This window comes from Polypterus senegalus, chromosome 18 (assembly GCF_016835505.1).
Source record: "Polypterus senegalus isolate Bchr_013 chromosome 18, ASM1683550v1, whole genome shotgun sequence".
NCBI lineage: Eukaryota > Metazoa > Chordata > Cladistia > Polypteriformes > Polypteridae > Polypterus > Polypterus senegalus.
In genome coordinates, this window is record NC_053171.1 from 201,265 (window position 1) to 220,245 (window position 18,981).

At 39.4% G+C, this 18,981-nt stretch overlaps 1 protein-coding gene across 2 annotated transcripts in view; it reads right to left on the reverse strand.

Moving 5' to 3' along the window:
• Nucleotides 1–3,158: 3,158 nt before the first annotated feature.
• Nucleotides 3,159–18,981, reverse strand: part of LOC120518830 (sialoadhesin-like) — a 50,606-nt gene continuing 34,783 nt past the window's right edge. The window contains exons 7-14 of one of the 2 annotated variants that reach the window (XM_039741821.1): nucleotides 18,237–18,329; nucleotides 17,815–17,836; nucleotides 14,940–15,010; nucleotides 8,747–8,806; nucleotides 7,346–7,417; nucleotides 7,057–7,119; nucleotides 4,382–4,443; nucleotides 3,159–4,061 (exon numbers count right to left, since the gene is read on the reverse strand). In XM_039741821.1, coding sequence (XP_039597755.1) covers nucleotides 4,056–4,061; nucleotides 4,382–4,443; nucleotides 7,057–7,119; nucleotides 7,346–7,417; nucleotides 8,747–8,806; nucleotides 14,940–15,010; nucleotides 17,815–17,836; nucleotides 18,237–18,329 — 449 coding nt within the window. In that variant the 3' untranslated portion in view covers nucleotides 3,159–4,055. Of the gene's footprint in view, nucleotides 4,062–4,381; nucleotides 4,444–7,056; nucleotides 7,120–7,345; nucleotides 7,418–8,746; nucleotides 8,807–14,939; nucleotides 15,014–17,814; nucleotides 17,837–18,236; nucleotides 18,330–18,981 lie in introns of both variants that reach the window. The other variant, XM_039741820.1, reaches the window with a different exon arrangement.

The following is an 18,981-nucleotide window of genomic DNA, read 5'->3' on the forward strand; positions in this document are numbered from 1 at the left end:
TTCTTTCCACAATGTATGGGATACTTTCTTATATGGTCATTGAATCATCTGACCTACCAGTGATCAGCTTGTAACAATAAACCCTTAGTTTTCGGGCACTATTTATAAAATCACAGTATCAGTCGTTCAGGGTTCTCCCAACATGCTCTGCACTCGAGTCCGTCCATCTGCCAGTGCTCCAATTGCAGGTATTCAGAAATAAATGTATTATTAAGGCTCTCAAGATGTAAATATCATGTAAATATCACAATGCCATTCAAAAGTATTACATGAACTCGACAAGTTTCCAAGTGCCTTCCCGTGTTCTTGATGAAAAATGTAACATAACAGCTGGGATCCACTGTACTAATTCCATTCACAATTTTAAACTCTTCAATTGTGTCCCCTCTTAATCTCGGTTTGTTTAAACTGAAAAGATTCATCTCCTTCAATCTCTCTTCATAGGCCACACCCAGGATTGACAATGAAACTAATGAAGCTTAAACTAATAGAGGACGGTCACCTAAAAATTTATGTGTCTACTGTATTAGAAGGAGTTTTTAAAAAATAATATTAATAATGTACTGTAGTTCAATGCAAAATAATAGTTAAAATAAAAATAAAAAGTTTTTGTGTAGGCTAGCCATAAACGAAAAAAAAAAAACATTAAACTTTTGAATTTACAGTCTAAATATATTTCATTTAAAATAATTCTACATAATTTAAAACATGATTAACATTTATGACAGAAATTAAAATGTTTATTAAAATGATTTTATCAAAGAAATAAAAGCATGCGAGGGTTGTTTGAGAAGTATAGTAAAAAAGCAAATTAAACACAGTTTTTTTGGATAAATTCGCTTCAAATGACTATACAACATAAATAACGCGTCACTTCTGGCAGTGAAGATGATAACAGTGGTTACCCAGACCTTGTTGCTTGTTGCGAAGGGGCCACCATATAAGTTCTACCTTCAAGGTCCCAGAAATGTAGGTCTGCCTGCCACTGCTCCTACCACTTAGTCCCAGAATCAGCTGGTCACACTTCTCTGGAGTTTTTCTAGTGCTACTTTGTGTTTTTGTACTATGGAGACCAGAACTGAACACAGCACTCCAGATGAGGCCTCACCAGTGCATTACAAAGGTTAAGCATAGTCTCCTTTGACTTGTACCCCACATATCAGGGGTGGTATGTAACCTAACATCATATTAGCCTTCTTGATCTCTTCTCCAGTATTTCTGGGTATAGATAGTGATGAGTCCACTAGGACTCCTAAATGCTTCTCATAATGCTGACATTAAATTTCATCTGCCCAAGCCTATACTCTGTCCAGGTCCCTCTGTAATTACTTAGCTAATTCTACACTCTCTGCCCTTCCACTTAGTTTGGCATCATCTGCCAACTAACCCAACTTATTGATTATATTCTTGTCCATATAAAAATGCAGTGGCTCCAGCACTGATCCCTGAGGGCCCCTACTCTTAACATCACCTAATTTGGAAAAAGTTACACTTACCATAATTTTTTGTTTCCTGTGCTTGAACGTAGGCGGAATGGTGGCTCAGAGGCTAGGAATTTCCACCAGCAATCGAAAGATTGCCAGTTCAAATTCTGTAAAACACCATAAGTGACACTACTCCATTGGGCCCTTGGGCAAGGCCCTTAACCTGCAATGCTCCATCCTGGGTATGATGTTAATCTGCATTTAGCCCTTCAAGCAGGTCCTCCAACATGTGGTTGGTGGCAAGATTGGCACTCCAGCCACTGTAAAAAAAAAACTCACACTCTTTTGTGTGGTGCTGAGCTGTCACCCGTTGAACATCTGCACTTGGATCTCAATCTGGGTGGTTTGTTGTGTGGTGGGTATGGCAACACGCTGAAATCAGCACATGCTCCCAACCTCTGTGTTTGAACCAATCTCGTACCCACCTACAGACCATGTTCTGAATTCCTACTTCTTTTAGTTTGATCACTAACCACTAATGTGAAACCTTATCAAAAGCTTTCTGAAATCATTATAAATACTGTAATATACATCTCTCTTATCAAATTCTTTTGTTGCTTCCTCAAAGAATTCCTACATGTTGGTTAAACATGACCTCCCTCATTTGAACCCATGCTGACTGTTCCCTAACACTCCTGTTCTTTCCATGATCTGTTCGATCTTCTCCTTAGTAATTCCTTCCATTAATTTAACTGTAATGGATGTTAAGCATACTAGCCTATAGTTACTGTGATCTGCCGATTACCCTTTTTATACAAAGGGATAATATTTTAAAGCCTCTAGTCTTTAGGAATTTCTCCAGTGTCCACATGTTTATGAAAATTGTGCACTGAAATACCCTCCTTATCACTAACCTCCTTAAGCACTTGAGCGTAAATGTTATCTGGTCCTAATGATTTGTTAGATCTCAGCCTATTTAATCTAAACTGTCTCTCTCTACAAAGTTTCTGTTCACACAGAGAGCCACTGAGACATGGAATAAGTCACAAAGTAGTGTGACAGTAGAGTAGAACTTCAGAGACCTTTAACATTCGACTTGATCTCATTTTAGAGTAATTAGGTGAATAGGTCTAGTGAGCTGTTTGGGCTAAATAGTTTGTTTTCAACAAAACTAGGGGGCTTTGCTTGCCCACCCCCTCCCATCCCCCCGCTTGGCACGCTACGCTCCAGCCATTTTGCATCTCTACCACTCGCGTTGTCGGCTGGGGTCTGAACGCATGCTGAGGAGATGCAGTCTGATCAGCTGCTGTCTTTCTGCTGCTGCTGCCTTGCTGCGTGTTCTGCTTGTCTCGCTGCGTGTCGATCATTTAAAAGCCTGTACAGCAGCTGTCCTTTTATCTCACTGCCTTGTCTCGCGTGACGTCAAATTATCTTCCGAGAAGATGATGTATCATCTCCTTCCAAGCCTTCCAAGATTTTTTTTTAATAATAGAGAGATTATTCCAATGTTCAGTTGAAGATAAATAAGACATATTGACGTTCTTCAGACATACATTAAAGTGAATGCACTGTTGAGCCTTTTTTGAAAATATTGGTGGTGTTGATAATTGATTGTGACTTAAAGTACCGATTTATAGTGAAGTCTGCCACAAGAGAAGTTCAATGGAAATAAACAAAGACAATGAAAATGCAAATCACAGTATCATTTTATTTTATATGTCATGTCATGTCAAACAAAACCAAAAAATTTAAAACTATCCTGGAAAAAAGTTATCAGAGAAACTAGAATACATATAAATTTTAGTCCTACTTACTAAACTACAGTAAAACAATTCTGTAGAGAAATCTAAAATCAAAATGCTTGTAATTTGTAGTAAAGGATGAGCTTATTATAGGTAAAATGAAATCTCTCTAACTAGCCACAGTATATAATGAGAAAAAACATTTAGGACTTTTGCACTACCAGGGTGATTTTTGTAAGTTTGCATAAGCAGAGATCTTCACGAGCCACCACTAGTATAAAGAGCGCAAAATGTCAAAGAAAGGAGAGACAAAAACTCACGTCAGGTCAATAAAATGGTTAAGTTATATAATGTGGTGAAACAGAGATTCTTGTTGGCAGCAGCACCCTGAGTATCTTCATATCTTAGCTTGAATAAGATGTGATCACTTTTGTTGTGTTGAATGGGTTTAGTCTCAGCCAGTGTTCCTTGCATTGCTCTGTTTTTCCTTTTGAATGCTTCCATGTTAAAAACATCGAGATGGGTTTAACTGCAGCCTGAAATACCTATGATGTAGTTCAGGTAATGCCTGAAACATTAGCCACGAAATGCTCTTTGAGTCAGATAATCCTCCCACAGCCCTAATCTTAACCATAGTGTAATCCAATGGGCATTTCGTAACTGATGTTGAGGGCATTTTTGTGATGTTGGGGCATTACATGCTTGACCTCATAGGTACTGCGTTCTATAATTACATTCTGTATGGAAATACCACACAACCAGCCACTCCATGCAGATGAGAACAGGCCAGCTTGGTAAACCACAAATAGAAGACAAGCAGAGGTCTGTCAGATGAAGACCTTGAGGTAGCTTCGGCTTCATAGATGTGACACAGGAAACCACAATCTGTTTACTTCTGTCAGCCAAAACAGAAAGAGAGATAAAATCAGTCAGACACAGTGACCAAGGGAAGGAAATGTGGGTGGCGGTGAGCAGTGATGGAGTGATAGTTGTTGTTTTACTGTCAGCTTTTACATTTATTAAGGAAGTGAGCTCATTTTCATTCTCAAGCTGTTATATTTCACAAAATCTTAACACCATCACATTGTTTACCCTGATATGTATAAAAAAGAAATAGCAGCTCAGATTTATGTGGTTTACCAACTGCTTATTGATGCGAAGCTTAAGGAAATCACCAGACCTCTTTGTGGTTAACCAAATATTGAAGTCAATTACCTTGTCTTTTCTTGGAATAACTGAAGCATAAAGAGAATTTGGATCAGCAGCAGGGGAGGCACCTGCAAAAAAAATGTGTGTTCATTAGCAATTCTCAACAAAGATAAAAAGTAGGACTGTGGAAAACATTTGGAATACCAAAATGGTTCGTTCGGAGAGGAAAAGTGAGGGACACACTTGAATAGTGCCTATGGGTGGATGCTATCCCATTGCATCATTAGCATTCTTTCTTCCCTCATTTCTGTTTTATCAGTCCGCCCCCCACTCCATTCAGTTTGTCTTATCCGTGATATATTTAATTTGGGGGTAAATGACTTTTTTGATGATACTGGCATTTTGCCTGCCTGGGTAAACAAATTCATAATACTGTGCTCATCCATGACTCTTAAACAAATACTAAAGAAAGGAATTAATAACTGTAAAAAAAGTAAAAGCAGCACTTCGTAACGTATGCCGTTAATTTATATTGGGAAGCAAAATCAGCCTACAAGATGTTAAAACTTCAATGTGAATTGTAAGATGTATAAGAGCCTGAGGGCAACCATTAGGAAGGATATTAGGAAAGTTAAAACACAGTTAGAGAGGAATATAGCAGATAAGGCAAAATATGAGCCAAAGAGATTCTTTCAGTATTTTAGTAGTAAAAAAACAGTCAAGGAGGAGGTCAAGTGCATCAGGAATATTAAAGTGGAATTAAAAAAATACAAACAGTGAAATAGCAAATGCTCTAAACTCACATTTTTCTGAGGTCTTTACATATGAGGAAGTGGATAATCTCCCAGCAGTAAAAGGGACTACTAAAGAGGTATTGAGAGATTTGGAAATTGTAGAGAGAGAAGAGCTGCTTAGATTAAATATGTTGAAATCAAACAAATCACCAGGACCAGAAAATATTTACTCTTGAGTTCTTAAGGAGGTTAGAGAGTAGACATATAAATCTTTGACACATATTTTTAGGAAGTCACTGAACATTGGCGAAATTTTGAAGGACTGGAAAAAGGCAAATATTATCCCATCATTTAAAAAAGGTGATTGGGCAGATCCAAACAGCTATAGGCCAGTAAGCTTAATGTACATCAAGTCAAGTTGGGGAGCATGCACTAGTACAGTGCGTTGCTGCACCCACTACACAACGAAACAACTCAGGATCCCGGTTTGCAATCCCTCAGGCAGACGCACGGTCCAGTCCCACCCTCCAGAAATGACCCTCTATCTGCTGCAGCCAGGTGTTACGTGGGCGACCCCTTGGCCTGGTCCAGCCACGGGTCCCCAACAAAGAGGATCTTATGGGCCAGATCACCCTCGGGAAAACGCGCCACATGGCCGTAGTGCCGTAAGTGATGGTCCCTCACAATGCAGGTAATGTGCCTCATTCGGGACTCCATGAGCAACCGCTCATTCAACACAAAGTCAAACCAACGGTACCCAAGGATTTTTTGGAGAGACACAGTACCAAAGGAGTCCAGTCTTCATCTCAGGTCACTGGATAGCGTCCATGTCTCGCAACCATATAGCAAGACAGGAAGCACCAGGACTCTAAAGACTTGGACTTCGTCCTTTTGCATAGATATCGGGAGTGCCACACACCCCTTTCCAGTGACCTCATGACCCCCCATGCTCTCCCATTCCGTCTACTGACTTCATAGGAAGAGTCACCAGAGACATGAATATCACTGCCAAGGTAAGTAAACCTCTCGATGAGGTCTACACTCTCTCCGCAAACAGACACACTGCTGATGGCTGTTCCTAAGAGGTCATTAAAGGCCTGGATCTTGTTTTTTTATCCAGGACATTTGCAAGCCCAGACACTCAGGCTTCTCACTCAGTCTCTCAAGTGCCCCGATCAGAGCCTCCTTTGACTCTGCGAAGATCACAGCATCATCAGCCGCTGGACCCCCATGACCTTGCCCAACACCCAGTCCATACAAGCATTGACCAGAGTAGGAGCAAGAACACACCCCTGACGAACCCCAGAATCAACTGGAAAAACACAGAGGTTCTGCCTCCATTCTGCACAGCACTCACAATACCAGTGTACAGGCCGGCGCCATGATATCCAGCAACCTTGAGGGGATCCCGTGAACCCTCATGATGTCCCACAGGGCAGCTTGATCAATTGAGTCGAACACTGTGGGCAAGAGTTTGTATAAACCATTCTTGTTTATGGCAGACCAAGCAGTGGAATGGTGACAAACATTTTGTGTTATGTTTGTTAGCAGCCTGTACCACATTATCAGGGGTCTGTTCCAGAAAGCAGGATTAGTGTGAAATCCACTTAAATTATGTCAGAAAACTGGGCTAATTCAGTGGAGAACACTGGAGAAAACCTAGATTTGAACTAGAATTACATGATCCATAAGGCCAAAGATGTCAGTAACTCGCTAATCCTACTTTTTGAATCAGGCTCAGGATTTGCCTGTTCCAGAAGAAAAGATTTCACAAAGTCTGGCTCAATTACTGGGGCAACCAATGCTCTGAAACTAACCTGCAAAAGAACAGGTTTAACATGAAGGATTAATGTCTTGCAGTCTCAACAATTAAGGAGATGAGCATCCAATCATTAGATCAAAGTCTGCTAATGTCCTGTCAGAAATACTGATCCCAGCTGCACTATTGTACTGTTGTAGTTTATTGGTACATTACAAGTTCAATCTTCCTCACCAATTTAGTCTTACCTGTGGCATTCTTCAATTTGATATCTGAGTACATCACTTCTGGGGATGCTTCTGGCATTTCCTCTATCAAAGTAAACAGATTCAGATTACTGCATTCAGAGGCAAATCTTCATGTTATAAAGGAGTTAAAAAATAATTAATGACTCAAAAATCACATAGAATCATATTTGGACACATTAAATGATGAATTACAGTAGAGGGACGCTTTGCAGTAAATTTTGCAGTTAGTGTCTTTGTGCATGGAAAAGGTCAATCAGCCTGATGGGCTATTTGACTGAAGTAGACCCACCTCTCTTCTTCATTAATTTTTCTTTTACAAGGTCAGAATAAACAACATCATCATGGGACTCTACAGCAGCACCTAAACAACAGAAAAAAAGAAAACATTAAACAGCTACTTTATATTGCAAATTTCAGTGTTTTAGATTTCACAGAACGTATCATAGATAGCTCTTATAATATTCAGGGTGTTCCTCATCACAGTGTATAATGTAGCCACATAATGGTGCCTATTAGATACCCTGATTGTCCACTTCATTAGGTCTAGTAATCGATTAACCCCTGTCAGTCATGTGACTTTTGGAAATTCCTGGTTTTACTCTCCCTGGATTCCATCGGATTTTGCTTCTCCATAAATGCAAGAGTGACCCGGTAATCTCCCAAATCAAATACTTTCACTCATAAAACACTCATGTTGTGTAAGGTGTGGATTTTCTGAAAGTATATGTAAGATGTATCCAAGTCCAGCTCCACTAGTGTATTTTTTTCCTGGAGGGAGTTGGGTTGTTGGTCTGAAAATATCAGTGCAGTGTCAGGACCAAAACTCTCTTTATGTAATCTTCACCTCTGCCTACTTAAAGACAACGTGTTAACAAATTCACAATTATGTGTAAAATAGAAAACAGAGCACTGCCTATCACAACTATCTCCTAAGTGTTAGGTCAATTACTGCTCCTCTTTTTGGACTTTCTGGGATTGCTGGGTGTCCTGGTTTGGGCAATCCTCAATTTTTGAACTGCACACTGTTTCTATTATATTTTAATTATGTTATTATTTTGCTCATGTAAAAAAGGATGAACTGACATTAGAAAACTTTAATGAAAGGCATTGCAAAGATTTTTCTTGTACATTCTTCCCGTGTTGTACTATTCTGTGTTATTCAAATAACAAGTTGATAGTGGAGAGAGAAAAGAATGGAAATAATAACAAATGCCACAGAACCCATATTAATTAATTTATAATCTGTGAACTAGATATTACAGAATTAGTTTACAGTTTGAGAAAGGAAGGACTGAGGAGGTAATGAAAAGATCAAACACTTTGATCAGAGTCATTCGTCATAAGGATAAAATTTCTAGTCAAATGTGTTGAATGTCACATGTCCAGAAACCCCATGGGTGCATTTTAACAAATAAAGGGAAAAAAGAAGATGAGAAAGACAGAAGGGCAACACAGGTCAGAGATCAAGAGACGTGGGACCATCTGATTTGGATGTCAGAAAACATAACCTGCGAAAAACACCAATTGCTAAGCAAAAGTCGCCCAGGTCAACATCTATACCAAAGGTACTGTAAATGGGAAATTAATAACGACAATTAAAAACTTAAGAATTCAGTCCAACAGGGCTGCTGTTTATAAGAGGCAATAAGAAGAAATAACAGACCTGTAAGAAAGAGAAAATCACTCTCACCTTTGCTCTTGTCCATAGGAGGGTCCACCAGCTCAGAGTACAACTTGCCTGGATCTTCTTCTATAGAATGGAGAAAGCAGGAGGTAACAGTTTATTTTATTTAAATTTCTACCTTCATATTCAATAAATAATAAGATGCAACTTTCTGACATACATTTACATTGTGGTTAATTTTGGTTTAGGTGATTAATATTAAAATTATTAATGAAGTTTACTTATGACCAAGTAAATCCACCTGGATTACTTTTGTTTTCATTATTTTAATTGAACGTCGACTTAATAACTAACTAGATGGTTAGGCATAGCGAGGGGCAAAGTCACGGTTTCATTGGTTAAAATACATTTTAAAAAAATGAAAGAGGCGCAGACAGGAGTTTTTATTTTTCTCTTCTCCACTGTCAACTGGACATATCTCTGCAATAATATTATTGGATGTATAGTATTACAATCCTTTGGTGTTTAATACTTTATTTAAGCTAAGCTGTACTTCTATGTGTGTGCATTTTGCAGTTTGTCAAGGATATTACTGAACTTGTTCTAGCACTCTGAACCTGCATTTAGTGAACATCTTGAGTTAATATGACTTGACACGGCGCTCCCAGCACAGTGGCACAGTGGTAGCGCTGCTGTCTCACAGGTAGGAGACTTGGGTTCGCTTCTCGGGTCCTCCCGGAGTTTGCATGTTCTCCCCTTGTCTGCGTGGGTTTCCTCCCACAGTTCAAAGACATGCATGTTAGGTGCATTGGCAATCCTAAATTGTCCCTAGTGTGTGCTTGGTGTGTGTGCCCTGCAGTGGGTTGGTGCTCTGCCAGGGGTTTGTTTCCTGCCTTGCGCTCTGTGTTGGCTGGAATTGACTGCAGCAGACCCCCATGACCCTGTAGTTAGGATATAGTGGGTTGGATAACGGATGGATGGATGGCACTCCCACTGACTTGACTGAAAGACCACCATGCTCATTTATTAACTAAAAAAGTGTGCAGCTTAACTTTAATCACTTTATTGGATGGAAGGTCGTTGATCCCATGTACCAGCTGACACACATGCGTGTCAGATGGTCTCCTTCACAGCTCTTCCAAGGTAAACACTACCATCCAGGGATACCAGGGGGCAAAATCAGTAACCACCTTATCTTCTTTCCTACCCATAGCCAAGAGAAGCCATCCAGTGAGGTCAGCTGACCAGACCAGGAGCTATAAAAAGAGGGCACTCGTGGAAGGTGGCGGTTCACTTGGAAGACGACCCATCTATGGGAAGGAAGTCCGATGACAAGCCTGGTAAACCTAATTAAATGCTATAATAGCCAATGACTTATTTGATTTGCTTCGTTTTTGCTCTGTTGCACACTTGCTCTTTTGTTCTTTTAGCAAAGAAGTAAACTGGGTAGCCTGGTTGGCACCTCTACATTTCACCTGAGTTCCTGTGGCTACTAATGGTCGATGACATAGCAAAAAGACAGTGTTTGTAGTCTCCTGAGAAAGATCCAGGTGCTCCATTCTAGTATGGAATGAAAAAGTACTCGGGGTGGGGTAAAAGATGGCAAAGAACTAAAAGTGGAATCAAAAATGGCCTTAGAGAAAGAAAGAAAGATTTACTCTTGCAGTTAGCCTGGAGCAAATGTACTTTCATTTAATTAGCAGTCTCAGGTGGAGTGGGGCAGACGCTGGTGGGGGGGGTTGTTTGTTTTTGTTCTGCCATAGACCAAAATCATTTATTTTTATTATTATATATTTGTAATAAATATTTTGTTTAAGTCATTTATCTGTGTTAGTATTTCTTAGTATAAGTATTTGTATATGTGCCTTATTGATGAGCAACTATCTTTTTCTGACCACATTTCTACTGTTTCTTGTTCTTACAGGTTCACGCTGTACAATATCCGCAAGATCAGACCTTATCTATCGGAATATGAAGCACAACTTCTGGCAGAGGCTTTGGTCTTGTCACATCAGGACTACTAGCAGGAGTACCCACATGTGCTATCAAGCTTCTGCCGATGGTACAAAATGCAGTGGCCCATCTTGTATTTAACCAGCTGAGAGAGGCACATGTACCACCTCTCTTCTGGTCGCTATATTGGCTCCCTGCAGAAGCACTCATTAAGTTCAAATCCCTGATGGTGGCCTACAGTTTTCTGCCTATTTTCCCACTTACCTTCTCTGTCAAAAGTTCTTGAGTGTGTTGTAGCTTCCCAACTCACCAACTACTTAACTTCTAATAATTTGATGGAACCCTTTCAGTCTGGTTTCAGAGCACAGCTAAGCTGTGAAACTGCTCTGCTACAGGTAACCAATGATTTGCTTATAGCAGCAGACTCTGGACAAACCAGCATATTAATTCTGTTAGGCCCCAGTGCAGCATTTGACACTCAGGTCAGACATGACATTCTACTGTCCAGAATGGAGAACATGCTGAGTATCTCTGGCACTGCCCTCCAGTGGTACATGTCCTATCTGACTGATAGGCAAGAGTTTGTTATTCTTGGTACCAGCAAGTCCAGTTCAGTGGCAGTCACACAAGGAGCTCCTCAGGGCTCTGTCCTCGGCCCTCTTCTCTTCTGTATTTATATGCTTCCCCTTGGCCATATTATTCGTAGCTATGGACTGAGTTCTCATTTTTATGCAGACGATACGCAACTCTATTTCAATGTTAAAAGTGGAACTTCATCAGAGATTTTCCAGCTGACAACTTGCCTCAGTGAAATTAAAACCTGAATGGAGCAGAACTCTTTAAAATTAAATTGCAACAAAACTGAACTCCTGCAAATTGGGACTAAAGTGCAACTTAATAAAATGAGCTCCTTCCCCGTCCATCTTGGCGGTGATCTCATCAGACCTGCCTCTACTGAAACATTTTTGATTCCTCCCTTTCTTATTCCACCCACATAAATCACATTAAGAAACTTTCTTACTTTCACCTACATAACATATCCCGTGTTCACTTCTTCCTCTTCTTTTCTAATGCTGAGAAACTTGTCCATGCTTTTATCACATCCCGCATCGATTATTGTAACTCCCTACTGGCAGGTGCCCCTTCTAATCTTATATCACAGCTCCAGTTGATTCAAAACTTGGCTCCAAGAGTCCTTATATGGACCAGCAGCAGTGAGCACATCACACCCATCCTGCTTCACCTTCACTGGCTCCCTGTGTCTTACAGAATTGAATATAAAACCTACAAAGCTTTAAACGGCCTTGCGCCAAACTACATCAGTGACCTTTTCCATTACTATGTGCCTGTCCACCCACTAAGGTTCACTGATTCTGGTAATCTTGTTGTGCCCAACACTAATCTACACTCCATTGGTGAACGGGCCTTCCGCTGTATAGCGCCCAGACTCTGGAATGACCTACCAAAAGTAATCAGATCCGCTGACTCCATGAATTCTTTAAAAAAACAACTCAAAACTCATCTGTTCAGGAAGGCTTTTAGCTCTACTTGACTTTATTACCCTTCTTTCAGTTTACCTCTATGTCAAGATGCTCATGTAACCTGTGTGTGTGTGTGTGTGTGTGTGTGCAGACCATCAGTTATGTTGTCTGTTAGGCTTTTCTCTGAGTTTACTATCATAATCTTCTTTATTAATTTATCTGGTTTAGTACAATGCTATATACTGTATACCCTGCCGTTCTTTCCTAAACTCTGTGAAGTGCCTTGAGCAAGGGAAAAGACGCTATATAAATAAAATGTATTATAATTATTATTATTATTACAGAGTAGTCAAAAGTCTGCACCTGTGTACATGGAGACACTGGTGAGGTGCTCTGCTCCTTCCCCGACCACTCAGTTCTGCTAATGAACAGCATCTGGTGATGCCACTTCAGCGTGGTATCAAGCCTCAATCCAGACTCTTTTCCTGTGTAGCTCCTAGTTGGTGGAACAAGCTGCCCACCTCCATTCGTACTGCTGACTCTCTCAATGTATTTAAGAAGTAATTGAAGACCCATCTGTTCTGTGATGCTCTAACTAATTGAAGAAAAAAAAAACTTTGCTCTGTGATCTTTGATATTGTTGGTTGATTTATTGTTACATTATGTTTAATTTCTTTATTGATTATTAATGTATGATTGTAAATTTTTTAGCTATTATATCTTTTCACTGTTTTGGAAGACTGAGGTCAAGTGCGGGAGAACTAGGAGATCATAGCAGCAGTTGGTCAGGAAGTCTTCAAATTAACAGCAGATGCCAAAGGTCAGAAGACCTTGTAAGTGTTATGGGGGTTCTGGGAGAAAATGATCATTGAGCAAAAATAAAAGATAAGCTTTGAAGGGATTGATAGAGAGGTATTTGAAAAAAATAGGAGCTTGCTACTCAAATCAGAGAGCAAACAGTCTGAAAATATTTTTAAATTGAATTCATTTTTTATTTTCCAGGAATTTCTCTTGGTGACAAGAGTAAATACACTAAATAGTACAATACACAGTGCTAAGATGGGGTCATGTAGAGCCGTATATACAGCTGTAGCAAGTAATGTTATACCGCACAAAAACAAAATTTATAAAACAATTTGACGATGCAGAATTGCACTCATGTCCAGTCATACAGCATATCATGTACGCCTTTACATAGTAAATATAATTTTGAGATCAGGGAGAAACAGACATGAATCAGAGACTGGGTTTAACCAGAGTGACTGCAGTAGATAAGAAACTCTTCATGTATTTAATACTTGCTTTTATTGACAGGCGAATGTCATCTTTAATTATATTTCCAGCACATTTTATGACCCGTGATGTATGTAGGTTCTCCGTAAAGTCCAGATTTAGGCTTACAATGTTTTCTGCTGACTGAATGACACACTGCAATTTATGTTTTGAGTGAGCAGATGCATTGACATGCCATAGCGCAGTGATTCTTAAACTGTGGGTTGCAAGATATCCGTAATTCGGTCACAGTCAGTCAGCTAAAATTGAAGTGAATGAGAAAGTGTTTCAAAGAGTTACATGGATGAAACAAACCCCTCAGATGCTGTTTGTTGGTAATTCTTGAAGAGGGAAGACCCCCAAACCAAACCTCCCACCTTCCCCCAAAGGGAATAAGACACGACATTCGTCAGTAATTCTCCAAGCAGCAAGAGTGATTTTTGGGGGAACAGCAGCTGTTCCATGGAAAGTACGGGTCACAAAGTGACGCATTGGACAAAATTGGATCACGAGAAAAACAAAGTTTGAAAACCATTGCCATACGGTTACAGAAAAAGTAAAGATGCTTTCAATTGAAGCACGATAAAACTGGACACGGATTAAGACAGAGTATAGAAGGCTACATTGTGTTTAGGGGTTATCTATAAATTCAGGGACATAAATCATTCATGGACCAATAAGGACATTGCAACTGTTCTGGAGTTTTGTAGGAAAAACAAACCCCTTTAAAACAATTATAAGTCTTAGTCTGCAACTTGGGATGGGCTTGAACTGCTGCTGATGATAGTTAGAGAAAAGCTCACAGCCGGTGGACTTGACAGGCCTGAAATGCAAGAGCCAAAAGATAAAGATAGATGAAATCAAATAGATAGATAGATAGATAGATAGATAGATAGATAGATAGATAGATAGATAGATAGATAGATAGATAGATAAAAAGAGGATGAGCTGTCATGGCATTAGAAAGCAGAAAAGTGAGGCTGCCACTCATGTAACAGATAATGACACGTCTTCTATGGGAAGGTCCAGATGGACAGCAATGTTTTATTTTCTATTTCTCCTTAATTTTGAAATTTGTGTTCTAACATTGTTGCTTTTTGCTTTGAATCTAGTTGAGCAAAGTTATTTTTCCCAAGCAAAGAAATGATCAAGAACTTTAGAACAATTCCAGGTCATCTTACCCTTTGTATAGCATTGGACTTCAGCATGAGCGCATTAAACTGTAGTATGTTATGCCTAGAAAGTGGAATTTAGCTGGGAGTCCCATTTGAGATGATGTGTGTCTTTATGGGTTAGAAAAGCCTCCTGAAAGTCTTCCCCAACAAAACATGTAACTCGAGGTTTGTTTTTGTCTTCTGAGGTGTCAACTGAGTATACCTGCATCTTTTAATTCTAATATACATTAATACATTTTAACCCAAAATGTCAACTAGATATTCCTAAGTATGTTTCACAATAGTCATATATGCACTTTACTGTTGCTGCTTAATATTTACAAATCAGTGTTGGCCCCCTGAGCCAGTACACGTATAAACTGATATAAATTCACCCACCTTCCTTATTAAATGTATCGATTTGTTGAGCTCCTCCATTGCTGGTAATCACTTCCTCCTCTTTCTCCATTCTACTACGAGAAACAAAAATCATAAAACAGAATGTTAATTGATTCTAAACTGCATTTGTAATACAGAGAGAGGACAAGGACAGGCTGTTTGCCATCTGCTCTGTGGGCTGAAGTGTGTTTGGCCTCTAGGGGTCACTGCTGCACTGCACAAGACTTTATGATTCTCTGCCATTTCTTTTTGATAGCTTAACAAATTCAGCAATCAGTTACTTGCTTTTAGAACGGATACTTGCAACTGCAAGAAGTGCTGTGTTTACAACAAATCCAAATCATATCCTGTGATATCATCTACTGTTACATTCTGCTCCTTACTTGTAAAAGTTTTATTTTTCTACTGTTTTGAGGATTTTGTTCTGTGTATTGTATTGTATTGACCCCCTTCTTTTTGACACTCATTGCACACCCAACCTACCTAGAAAGGGGTCTCTTTTTGAACTGTCTTTCCCAAGGTTTCCTCCATTTTTTCCCTACAAGCGATTTTATGGGGATTTTTTCCTTGTCTTCTTAGAGAGTCAAGGCTGGGGTGTTGTCAAGAGGCAGGGCCTGTTAAAGCCCATTTTGGCACTTTTTGTGTGATTTAGGGCTATACACAAATAAATTGTATTGTATTGTATTGTATTGTACATGGAGCTTGAGATGCTTCGTAGAAATTTAAAACAAACAGTCATTCAGTGTCAACAGGAATAAAGTAATATAATATTCATCAACCTGTTCAATACAATTAAGTATCACATGTGGCCAGAGCATATCATGGCAGCACTGGGTGAAAGGAAGGAAGCAGCCCTGGCCAGGGTGACAGTCCATCCAGGGCCCACTTATATGCAAACCCATTTAGGGTACTGATTTTTCATGAATTGTCAAATTAACATTGTTGACAGTCACCTGTTGTAATCATTTTCCATTAACAAGCAGACAGAAAGAAAGACATCATCAAGTTAACACCAGTCAGGAGCACAGAAAAAAAAATGAAAGCATGAAGAAGCAGCTTGTGCTGCATTTGCAGGTGTATTGACTACTCTAAATTTGTGCAACCTCCAGTAATCTGGCTATTGTCACATCAATTGCATCTTCACTAAATCTTACTGGAGTAACAATGGAGTAGCATTATGGGTAACATTTTTGATATCGAGTATTTACCAGATTTTATCTGACATTACAGTACTTAACCAACACATGGGTGAGGATTTATTACCACCATAAAGACCTCAGGCCTTCTAAGATTGTTAAAGGCTGCTAATGTTAGTCAACATATGAAGTGTTGCACTGAGGACACGTTTGTAGATGTCACTGACACACTCAGGTGGTTCTCTGCTTACAAGTTAGTGATTGGCTGAACTGCAGAAAAGCACCAGGCAAAGCAACTTCGACATCCAAAAAGAGCAATCAGCTCTGATGAACTTCAACTGTTGGTTCATCTTTATTGGCAGCTAACATTAATAACTTAGTGAATGCCTTATTGTTACCTGCTCTCTTTGGAAGGACAAAATGCAGTTTAGACAAATTCATAAGTGTAGGTGATACATTCACATATTCATTTTATAAATATCTGAATATTCAGTTTCATTTTGACCCTGTATTTACCGCACTATGTAAGTTTATTAAGCACGTTCAGTAGTAGTAGTGGTAGTTTTTAATCATTATTAGTAGAAGTATTTTATATGTTAGTAGCAGTATTAGTTGTTGTATTTTATATTATCTTTATTATAAGTAGTAGCAATGGTTAAAAATGAATTAATTAAAATTGTTTTTAATATAGTGCTGCTGCCTCGCAGTTAGGAGACCCGGGTTCGCTTCCCGGGTCCTCCCTGCGTGGAGTTTGCATGTTCTCCCCATGTCTGCGTGGGTTTCCTCCGAGTACTCCAGTTTCCTCCCACAGTCAAGAGACATGCAGGTCAGGTGCATTGCTGATTCTAAATTGTCCCTAGTGTGTGCTTGGTGTTTGGTGTGTGTGTGCCCTGTGGTGGGTTGATGCCCTGCCTGGGGTTTGTTTCCTGCCTTGCGCCCTGTGTTGCACCCTGGGATTGGCTCCAGCAGACCCCCGTGACCCTGTAGTTAGGATATAGCGGGTTGGATAATGGATGGATGGATAGATGTTTTTGTTGTTGTATCACACGTCACAAGTGATACTGTTGACTATATCAAGTAACAAAAATTAACAGCACAATGTTACCTTGTGCCATTATTATTATTATTAATATTATTATTATTAATTACACCTTAGTTTATAAAGGAAACAAATCAATTTGTATATCATTGACATTAAATACCATTAAAGTCCAATTCTAAGGATTACTTACTGGCTTGCAGCAACCCTCCCAGTTACAGTTGCATTTGCTGAGCAAAGTTTTTCTAAACTTCAGCTGATCATAATATACTCAAAGTCATCTGCGGCACAAAAACAATGAGGAGCTTGGCTATCATCAGCACCAACTCAGACCTGGCACAGACGCTATTGTCTGTTGATCTCACAGATGTCTTTGCCTCCATAAAATATAGATGTGTGCTGTTGTGATATGCAACAAAGAGACTGAAGAGACCCCTAAACATTCAATTTCAAGTTTTGATTATTTGCAGTTGATGTTAAAAGTTATAGCTAAGTTTGAACTTTGTACTTCTTTGCTTATTTATTATTAATTTTTATATATTTATTGTTCAAATTAAAGCTGTTATAAGAAATACTAATGTAGTGGATGTGTGTTGGGCCCAAAGAAAAGTCCGCTTAAGGTTCCAGTTTGGCTGAGTTTGGCACTGCCTGTGGCCCCCTGTGATATAAATCTCTATTTATAGACATTAGAAAGACTCACCTGATTGTTTTACCTCCAATGCCTGTATCAAAAAAAAAATAATAATAAAACAATTAAAATGTATTCATTGTAAAGCAGAACTACTGATGAGCACATTAAATGTGGACATCAGGAAATACAGCTAGGGAAACAATAAAGCCAATTTCTGTCTTCTCTTCCTTTTGTATCTCCTATAATCTTCTCCTACTTGTATCTTCCTGCACTAGACTTGCTTGCAAGCTGTTGAACTAAAGTCCCTTCCATCTCCCTGACCCCTTGATGCTCTTCCCCTCCAAATGCATTTTTATTGACACACTTTGACCCATTTCTTCAGTCTCTCTTTCCTGCACTCAAGTGAAATGCTGGCTTGGTTAACAATTTGAACAATGTAGTGCAATCAGTGACCCCCCAGTTTAATGCAACTGTAAGTGCTGTCCACTCACCTCTAGTCCTGTGGTATACAAACAGCAACAGCAGAAGTATTAGAAAGCCCAGACTGAGTCCAACACTGAGATAAACAATGGTAAGAGGGTTGTCTGGGGAGAGGGAAAAAACATGGGGACACCATGAGAAGAATCGTTTTCTGGGCACATCATTTTATGCATTGATTTAGTTATTTAGCTTATGGCCATATCCAAGGGAATTCCTCTGGGTGCTCTGGCGTCCTTCTCATATCCCCAAGGCCATGTATGCTAGGGTATTTGGTGATTCCCAATTGTTCCTGCACTTTTGTTTGTGTATGTGATTGGGTTTTATATGGGCTTGTGCTCTGCCTAGGGCTAGTTCTTGGTTTGCAACCACTTCTGCCAGATAGGCTCCTGTCTCCCTCCATCATATATTAAGCAAACTGTTATATTAACATAAAAACCAAGAGTACAGGCTGTGGTGACAGTCCAACACTTTTTATCTCATTCTGATGTTTCAGATCTTGAATTTGAACTTAAAAGTAATCTTTTTTTTCTGTGATATGATTTACAGAGCTTTGTGCGTCCATAAAAATTATGTCCAAAAAACTTTATCAATTTTTACCCTTGAAACACCCACACATCTTCATTCATACTGGGAATTAGCAATTAGAGTGAGAGACATTTAAAGGGATCAGGCGATCAGTTTTTGTCCTGTTTAAGTTAAAGGGTCTTTAAGGCCATATTGAATGAGATATTTGATTTAGTGGAAAAAATGTCAGAC